General features: G+C 41.7%; 1 protein-coding gene across 1 annotated transcript in view; it reads right to left on the bottom strand.

The window, feature by feature from the left end:
• Positions 1-591: 591 nt before the first annotated feature.
• Positions 592-10,307, bottom strand: part of mios (missing oocyte, meiosis regulator, homolog (Drosophila)) — a 35,283-nt gene continuing 25,567 nt past the window's right edge. The window contains exons 9-12 of the mRNA XM_072460372.1: positions 5,736-5,888; positions 3,920-4,124; positions 1,727-1,856; positions 592-755 (exon numbers count right to left, since the gene is read on the bottom strand). Of these exons, the coding sequence (XP_072316473.1) occupies positions 665-755; positions 1,727-1,856; positions 3,920-4,124; positions 5,736-5,888 (579 nt within the window). The 3' untranslated portion in view covers positions 592-664. The remainder of the gene's footprint in view (positions 756-1,726; positions 1,857-3,919; positions 4,125-5,735; positions 5,889-10,307) is intronic.

Genomic DNA, 10,307 nt, shown 5'->3' with positions numbered 1-10,307 from the left:
TGCTGAGGTCCATGTCTGCCACAGTCCCCCTGCTGAGGTCCATGACAGCCAGTCCCCCTGCTGAGGTCCATGTCTGCCACAGTCCCCCTGCTGAGGTCCATGACAGCCACAGTCCCCCTGCTGAGGTCCATGACAGCCACAGTCCCCCTGCTGAGGTCCATGTCTGCCACAGTCCCCCTGCTGAGGTCCATGACAGCCACAGTCCCCCTGCTGAGGTCCATGACAGCCAGTCCCCCTGCTGAGGTCCATGTCTGCCACAGTCCCCCTGCTGAGGTCCATGACAGCCACAGTCCCCCTGCTGAGGTCCATGACAGCCACAGTCCCCCTGCTGAGGTCCATGTCTGCCACAGTCCCCCTGCTGAGGTCCATGACAGCCACAGTCCCCCTGCTGAGGTCCATGACAGCCAGTCCCCCTGCTGAGGTCCATGACAGCCAGTCCCCCTGCTGAGGTCCATGTCTGCCACAGTCCCCCTGCTGAGGTCCATGACAGCCACAGTCCCCCTGCTGAGGTCCATGACAGCCACAGTCCCCCTGCTGAGGTCCATGTCTGCCACAGTCCCCCTGCTGAGGTCAATGACAGCCACAGTCCCCCTGCTGTAAGCTCAGAGGTCTCCATGTGGGGTGAAGCAGCAGTAAATGGTCAGGCAGCGTGAGTAGGTTGGGTCTAGCTACTGTCTGAAGGCACCAGGTTTCCTGTGGTGTCCAGCTGCATGCATTTACACGTGCAGGCAGAGACAGGGCATTCACTGTGGTCTCTGCAATCAAACAACAGAGAAATATTAGAGCATAACCAGATTCAAAATTACAGGGGGGATTTTTCTGCTTATGTATGTGATGTCTGGGGAACCGGGCGGTATTGGGCGGCAGTAGCGATCGCAGCTGCCTCATGTGAATACTGCCGTTGTGTCCTTGGGCAAGACACTTAACCCATGTGTCTGCGAACATCTGGGGTGTGAATGTGTGAGTGAATGGGTGACTGGTTCCTTGATGTAAAGCGCTTTGAGTACCTTGACGGTAGAAAAGCGCTATATAAATGTGACCATTTACCATTTATTGATAAGGATAGAAAGATGATTCTATGTCAGTCAGAATGAAATGTGTTAAAACAATGTCTTTAAACTTATTGAGGTTTAATTATCAAATAAGAAATGTCACCATTAATCAGAAGCATTTTTTTTTTTAATTGTAAACAATATACTTCTCAATAAAATGTTGCATATTTATTTGTTATCTGGACTTTCCAGACTCTAAAATAATATGTTTAAATAGCAAAGAAAGTAGCAAAATCAAATCAAATAATAAAACTAGAATAAAAAACTAATAAACACCGATTTCCATCAATAATTCACTTAGTCTTCTGTCACAATATTTCAACCTTTATTTGGTTTATGATATATTAGAAAGTCCTAATGGAGAATGTAAAGAATCGTTTGAATAGTCGACTAATAAAAAATAAGCAATAACAAACAGCAACAAGTCCATGGAGACTTCAAAGCAAAGTTATGTGTCAGGTTTGTGGAGTTATAATGGGAAAAAAAAGCTTTTCCATTAGCCACTGTTTTGTTCTGTGGCAAGGCTGTAAAATAATAATCTTACTAGATTAAGCTTTAAACCTTTTACAACAGTGTTTTCTCATTAGTTTACACAAAATTGTGTATTGATTGAGTCCTGCATGTTTGTGTAATCCTGCAATGTTCTGAAAATATGTAGGGAGCATGTTCCTCACCTAAACCAGCTGAGGATGTGTCCGGCGTGGCCACCGTGCCGACAGTTGTGACACCAGGTGAACCAGTTGTTGAACTGAGCCAGTTTGTTCTCCCTTGTCAAATCCATCTTCTCCTCTGACTTCCCAGGGCCTGCAAACCAAAGACATGCTTGGTCAAGTTTGGACCTCTGTGGAAATGGAAATAACACCAAAAATGAGAGAAACACTGTGGGTATTGTACGGGTTACCCTGGTACCATGTAGTGGTGTTTTCTTTTTTTTTTTTTAAAGGGGCTCTTTCTCGAGCTCCCGACTTTGTAAGTTGCACTGCCGACTTTGCAATTTATGCGCTGCCGAATTTGTATCGGTGTACTTATCCCAAATAAGTACACTTGCAAGAGCATCTGGAGTGTCTAAGCTTACGTGAGGTCAGCATTAATTTAATTTAGGCTACAGGTTAAAATAAATGAAATTGTCACCACCGTAGCCTGCAAATGGATCTCCAAAGTGCACAGAGCAGCTCAGCAGCTGTCCACACTAATGTGACTGAGGAGCTTGACTACTACTACTCCTTCTACATGAATACATTATCACTAAGATCAGCTAAAACTATAAAAATAGCGAGCTCATATCGAGTTTGAGCAGCAACATGTCTGTGATATCAACATTTCATATCAGAAATCCTATCACAAGTCCATGGACCTGTTCCTGCTGCTGATGCATGAATATGGACTCTGCTGCAGAGTTGTGCAATGGTGTCCACAAATAACGATTACTAGGCTATATAAAGCTATTTATTTGATTGTTATTGTTTGTAGTTTATGGTATGTTTTCATCCTGAGTGTTGAAATTCAGCCCGGGGCCCAAAATAAGTTTGACACCCCTGCAATAGAATAAACACTTTATAAATACTCCATTAATAGTTCCTTTAACCATTTTATATCTGTCTTTTTTGTCTATACATTCAAAACTGTTCAAAAGCTATTTGGTTTGAAATTAATATTGCAACTTTCTTCCTGTTTTTGCCTTAGTATGAGTAGTACTTAAAATAAAAAGTAAAAAGGGTGTTAGGATGTCTATTTAAAATGTTTTAGTTTATGCTCCTAATTCTGATCGTTTGATTGGGTTCAATATGCTGTTAACGTTAAAGGATGCTACTTTTACCCTTTCCATGCCATTGGGTCCATTGTATTGAGTTTACCCTTATTCATTTACCAATGCTACAAAACTCTCTGGTCGAACACAACACAATTACAAAAGGGTTCAAGCCAAAAACATGCACTGAACCCAAAACCTGACCGTGTGGATGATTCCCCGAAAGTCCTGGTACTAATCCTCTCAAAAAATTGGACTCACTACTTCCCCAGACCACTACGCTCCTCTGCAGTTTTTTTTAGTAAATATTTATCCAATTTCCCACATTTAGCACTCAGTTCAGTGCATGCAATATAAACACAATACACAATATAAAACAGCTATGACTCCTGGAAGCATGATCAGCTGTGTGTTGAATCAACAAATCAAATGTATAAAGCATGTACTACAACTTCAATAATGATCACCGTGACGACCAATCATTGTTCTGGCAATACAAACTCAATAAACAGAAAGAAAGACAATTATGTAATTACTATTTCAGTTTAGCATACTCATAACCACAGTAAAGCTTCATCAGGATCTCTTCAAAACAACATAAATGTCCTACAATGTGACAATTCAGAAAGTATTGTACACATTGCTCAAACATTTGTTGAAGCACTGTTGGCACCAATTACAGCCTCAAGTATTTGTGACTATAATGCTACACCCATTTTATTAAATGATTGTGACGACGTCCGAAAAACATGCCAGCTGTGTATTGTTCCTGCATTTAGGATGGAATGTCACTAACTGATGGGATTCTGTTTTACAACCTAACTTTACTTCCTGTCATTTTCTATTTTTGGCAGGACAGGTTAGCTTAAAATGGGAATGAGAGAGGGGGCAGGACACGCAGTAAATTGTCGGAGCCGGGATTCGAACTGACGACAATGCGGGTCAGGTGCACATGGAGCAAGTGCGCTGCCACCGTAACCTCTCGACTACTTTTCAATTTAGTTATGATACATATTTACCACAGGAACTATCCCACCAAACGAATTAGAAAAATGCCTGTCATATGCACTTTAGCCGCAGTCAAATATGAGTTCTTCTACCCGTCCTAGTTGTAGATTACCTGGGGAGTTGGAGACCGGCGTGCCCATATTCATGAGGCACAGGGCACACCGGGGCAGGGGTTTCCTACAGCCGGGGCAACTGGTCACTTTGGACTTGGTGGGAGAGCCGCTGACCCCGTACTGACTGAAGCCCCGGCCCTGGTGAGGAATAGCCGCACAGCTGTAGGATATGGACTTCCCACAGAAGTTACAGCTCACAAACACCTACAAGCACAAAACATGCATTTAGGGAGCAGCATGTGAAGAGCATCGCACATGTAATGCTCATCTGCAGTGTGAGATTACTCCTAAAGGCCTTTAAGAGATTAAGTGTAGAAAATAAAAATAGAAAAGAAAACGTGAAAGGATCCATTGAACTAGTTCTCCGCTCTCATAACCCTTTGGCACGTCACTAATAAACAAATACGGTAAAAATGTAAAAATGTGTATCAATACAATAAAATGTGTTTTTTTAATCAGCTAAACCCATCAGTAAAAACTGAATATATTTACATTTTCACTTAAAGGGACCATAAAAAAGGACAAGTTACTTCTACCGGTTTTACCCTTTCTGAATCTACATTCATGCTGATGTGTTGACTGAAACGTCTCACTTCTTCACTCTCCACAATGACTCCTCCTTTAAGCCAATTGACTTCTAATGGGGGCTCAGGTCAGATTTTCCAGGAAATCTGCAACTATAGTGTAATGCACCTCCAGAGTTTACTGTGCGTGTTGCCTCTCAAGCTATCTAAATAATTAAAATGTAAAAAAAGGTTTCAAGTTTGTGCATTGCCTCATTGTCCAAACCAATGGAGAAAGCACTTAGTTGTTTATTAGGGAAACCTGACATAGCAAACTTGAATAAGATTTTCACAAGAATGGACTTTATAGCACGAGCGACACAGGAGCACGGACATTCGCACACGCCTGGCCCACACCAGATCCCCGTCTGCTGTGGCTCCTCTGCTGCAGGCTTACCAGCGTGTGATGTGCAAGAGAAGGAGGGCCACGTGGACAGGAATGTGTGGAGGTGGACAGCAATAATAGTTTAGAGATAAATAAGAAATAATGAACTGCAATTTAAAAAAAAAAAATGCTTTTGACTATGAGCATGAACACTCGCACACCTGAACAACATGAAGGAGCAGCTGCATGGTTGCTAGAGTGAAACTACACATGGCCTGTTTAACTTTAACAAATATAGTAGCTTCACAACATATTGACATATTTACATGTTTATGTATGGTTTCCAATGAGCTGAATCTTGCACATGGAAGAGGATTCTACAGCACAGCTACAGTGTCACAGTTTGCCACAGTTTGTCACAGTTTGATGGTGACAGCACACATGATCCTGTCGCTCAGTGGAGCAGCGTGGCAGTAACAGTCTGTTGCTGAATGAGCTCTTGCAGCTGTCCAGCACATCGTGGAGCAGATGGGAGGGAAAGTTTGGTCCAGATTCAGTGTTTGTCTAACTCTGGTGGTGTTTGGCCTGAAAATTTGAACTAGTAGTTTATACAAATCTCCCAGCTGAGAAATTGTAATGGTTACTTTGTTCTGGTTAAATGCAGATATTTAAATAAAATAAAATATAGGTGAATTAAGAGAAAACGTTTCAGCCTTGCAATGCAGTCTTGCAGTTTTATTACTTACTACTTAAATATTAGTTCTGCAGTTTTCAACTGGAAATCTATAGACACTTTATATAGACATGTATAGACATCTATAGACATGTGAAATGATGATCTACATTATGTACCCAAAAAAACAATGCGTCTTTTGAAAATGCTATGATATTCATAATAAATCAATAGACCAATGCAAACCCCTGTACCTGTGCCAGTGGTTTGGAGCTGGGGTCCAGCTTGCCTCTGTGGATGTCAAACTCAGCCCTTTTGTGCCAGAACCTCCAGGCATCCAGGAGGTTCCGGTAGTTCTCAATCCAGCACTGCACCCGAGGGTCTTTCAGCATTTCACCAGTAGAGCCCTGTCACATAGGCATGGGAAAAGGTCATTTTCACAGTTGCATAATTATCAGTGGGAAACACATGCCAGACTAAGTCGTGTTCACAGAAAGTCTTAACATTGTATGAAGCACCATTGATAAGTTCATTGATATGTTGACCTGGCTTATGATTACCGGTAAGTCATCTATGTCGGTGTAATCCCTCATTTGTCCAGGAGTGTTCCATTGTAGAAAAAGATTCAGTTGTAGTCATCTGGACTCGTTTTTTTAAAAACAACTATACGTTTCGACTCTCATCCGAGAGACATTCTCAATCTGCGAATCAAGACCAGGAACTCTGGGTAGGCCCTGCCCACCGGGCTGGAAGTCAGCTCGACAACAAGGAACTTTATGTGCCGTGGCACCGGAGGACCAGTCTGAATTTATAAGCTAATTTCTCTGTGAATATGTGTTGGATTGTAATAGTTCTAATAGTTCTGCTTTAGTCCTGCTGTAAACCTGTTTTAGACTTGCTTTAGGCATGATATCTTTGTTTGGTGAAGAGTATTTTAAAACTTATTTCTGAGGCCATTAATCTAACCTCTTATTTCTTTATTCTGCTGTACCATTTACAGATCCTTGTTTTCAGCATGATTAGCTTCTGACCGCTTCAGAGTTTATGTAAATTGTGTTTAGTTTTTTTCTGCCTCTGTTTCTTTTTGGTTGACCCCTCAAAACTGCCATAGCTGCATCCAAAAGAATGGGTGTAGAAGCTTCACCGTTGTCATTTTCTCAATTTTCATTTGACATCGCGTTCTTTTTTATAAATTGGGGGTCATTGAGAGTCTGTTTTTTGTTTCTGCACCAGATCTAAAGTGATGTAAGTAGGGGCACGATTACTTAGATCTATTGTCACTATGTCTACCCCTGTCATTTTTGACCGATCTTTGTTGAAAAAAATAAGTAGTCTATTCTATAGATCTTATGTAGGTTATCTATCTCTCCAGATACTGAGTAACCCTTTATTATATAACGCAATGTAAATGATTACATCTCGGACATTTTAGTGCCATATGAACCATCTCGGGCTCTGAGGACCTCAGGGGCCGGCCTCCTGCTGGTGCCAGAGTCAGAATCAGAATAAGTTTTATTGACATTTGTCAATGAACAGGACTCACGAACATAGGAACTTGTCCTGGTGGTTCGGTGCAACACAAACGACAAACATTGAACAATGAATGCAAAAACAATGGACAATGAATAGCTCCCAGATATTAAAAATAGTAAGGTTAAAAATAGACACGATATGTACATAAATAAAATATGCAGGGTTCAGAATAAGCGGTATTGCATCGCAAAATGCGACGCAATTTCTCTCAAATGTGATGAATTCGTCAGAAAAGTGTTTTTGTATTGCATGTATTCACATGCCAAAATACTCATATTTACACTGCCAAGTGACTACAACCTCGTTTTAAAAAATCAGATGCCTATTTTGGGCGCAGTGAATTACACTGAATTACACCGGAGCCGAGACGAGTGCTTAGGGACCGTCATCAAATAGCAAAACCAAAAATGGAAACGTTTTAGCTGGAATGGAACGTCAAATAGAGCGGTACAATTTGAATAACACAATAAATACACCATGATGGACACCACAGCAACCTTTATTTTTCCATCAGAAGCTTAATACATATTTTTTGTGAGTGTAAAGACAATTAATATGTAAATGAGACTCCTGCAAATATTCATCTGATTGATGATGATATGGAAGAAAGTTGTAAATAAGGCCATCTGACTTGATGTTAATTAATGTTCAACGACAAATTTTATTTAAAAGTTTTCAGTTTTATTTTGGAAAAACATGTTTAAAAAGTGTTAATAGTTAATTTGTTAGGAGTATTTAAAAAAAAAAAAAAAAAATTACAAATAAATTTGAAATAAATAATATGTCAATGGAAAGTATTGATTGTCAGTCACTTTCTTGTTTTGCTATGCTATTATCAAATTGCGATAAAAATTTGAAAAAATTAACCGATTGTTTAGCAGCTGCTGCTGTACAAGTGAAAATCCTTAATCTGAACCCTGATATGTAGTGCAATAAAAAGTGAACAGTGCAGTGAGTGCAAAGTGCTTAGGCAGTGTTCATGAGTACAATGACAGAGGGAAAGAAACTGTTCCTATGACGGGAAGTTCTGGTCCGGATGGACCGTAGCCTCCTGCCTGAGGGGAGTGGCCTCCTGCCTGAGAGGAGTGGCCTCCTGCCTGAGAGGAGTGGCCTCCTGCCTGAGGGGAGTGGCCTCCTGCCTGAGGGGAGTGGCCTCCTGCCTGAGGGGAGTGGCTCAAATAGCCCGTGACCAGGGTGAAAAGGGACCGACCTGCATGTCCCAGAGCCCTGGAGACGTACAGGTTCTGCAGAGATGGAAGTCCGTGGCCAATCACCTTCTCAGCTTAGCACACGATGCACTGTTTTCTCTGTTTGTCCCTGGCAGTGGCGCCAGCGTACCACACGGTGATGGAGGAGGTGAGGATGGACCCGATGATGGCCGTGTAGAACTGCACCATCATCTCCGCTGGAAGCTTTGCTTTCCTCAGATGCCGCAGGAAGTACATCCTCTGCTGGGTCTTCCGGGTGAGGGAGCTGATGGTGGGCTCCCACTTGAGGTCCCGGGTGATGGTGATCCCGAGGAAGCGGAGGGAGTCCACAGTGGAGCTGGGGGAGTCTGAGATGAGCCCGATGAGGGTGGTGTCATCCGCAAACTTGATTCGTTTTGCGGAGTCGTGGCTGGAGGTGCATCAGTTTGTGTACAGGGAGAAGAGCAGTGGAGAAAGTACACAGTCCTGCGGAGCATCTGTGCTGATAGTTTGTGTGTCTGAGACATTTTTCCCTAGTCGCACGCACTGCGTCCGATCCGTCAGGAAGTCAGTGCTCCACCTGCAGGTGGAGTCAGGCACGTTGAGCTGGGAGAGCTTGTCCTGGAGCAGAGCAGGAGGATGGTGTTGAATGCAGAGCTGAAGTCCACAAACAGGATCCTGGCATAGGTTCCCAGGGAGTCCAGGTGCTGCAGGGTGAAGTGGAGAGCCAAGGTTGATAGCGTCATCCACAGACCTGTTGGTTCTGTAGGTGAACTGCAGGGGGTCCAGCAGGGGGGAAGTGAAGGACTTGGGGAGGTGGGGGAGGACCAGGCGCTCAAATGACTTCATGACCAGACGTCAGCGCCACAGGTCTGAGTCAGGACTAAACATGGGCAATCTGCGTTTCAGTTTTATGCAGCAGAAAAGTTGTGAAAATGCTAATGTCCTCCTATGTTCATATTAAATGTATCATAAAACGTATTACTAGAGTCTATTTTTGTCTGGAATAACACTTTTGATGGCATTGATTGGAACCATGTTTGGCTTTTGCCGAGGAAATTCTTTTAAACCAGTAAGATTCAGGATTCCTAAAAATGTTGCATAAATGTTACCCTGTAAACAGTATTCTGAATTTAGCTCTGTCACCCATATATTTTGGGACTGCTCTTACACTAAAATATGACTGAAAGATATACATTTTTACATTTATTTTCTATGTATATTTTGAAACGGAAACTGTATTAAGCCTCTTACAATGTTATTGTTTATATCATTGTACATTTGAAGATGTGAGACAGGCCTCTACTTTGACAATGTTCAAATCAAGCTAAAAACTGTTTTGTTTAGCTGTGCATATGACTGAAATGATTTTTTTGCACTCTTCTCTTTTATGTCTTGTTTTGTGATTTCAGTCATGTCTTTGTGATTTTTAATGCATTTTTCTCCTGCTGTGTGAAGCACTTTGAATTGCCTTGTGCATGAATTGTGCTCTACAAATAAACTTGCCTTGCCTTGTGTATGTATTGATTAGCAACATTTATTATTTATAGATTTACAAGAACTTTCTGAGTTTGAGACATCTAATATTGACCCCAGCGTCTGTGTATAACTGGTGTATAAATGTATAGATGAGTGGTTCCTTGATGTAAAGCGCTTTAAGTGCCTGTTGTGATTTTGGGCGTTATAAAAATGATTTGAAAAGAACTGAATTGAATTCAAATTAATAAAAAGGACTCACAATTCAGAATTCATGATTCACTCTGAAATCCTCTACAATAACCCACTCCATGCATTCTCCTTTCTGTGGTTATCCCATATTAATGTTGGTAGACTAAAACACAAATGAGTGATTATTCGACCTTCCAACAGTCCTATTAGATGTCTATTTTGGAAAAGTTCTTTATTTATCTTACAAATTGCTCATACTTTTGTTCTATTGCCAATGTTGTACTCAGATGTTGAAACATTGGCTACGTTCACATGCAAACCAAATATCTGCTCATTATCAGATTATGGAAATGTCATGTAAACAGCTACATGTGATGGGAGAAATCTGATTTCTTTGTGATTGTTCACACCTTTGCCGGTTCCAAAACTGACTGACAC

The sequence above is a fragment of the Eucyclogobius newberryi genome, unplaced genomic scaffold, assembly GCF_026437365.1.
Source record: "Eucyclogobius newberryi isolate DKJ021-1_F unplaced genomic scaffold, fEucNew1.0.hap1 SCAF_3, whole genome shotgun sequence".
NCBI lineage: Eukaryota > Metazoa > Chordata > Actinopteri > Gobiiformes > Gobiidae > Eucyclogobius > Eucyclogobius newberryi.
Note: the sequence above shows the minus strand (reverse complement) of the source record. Positions and strands in the feature narration are given on the sequence as shown.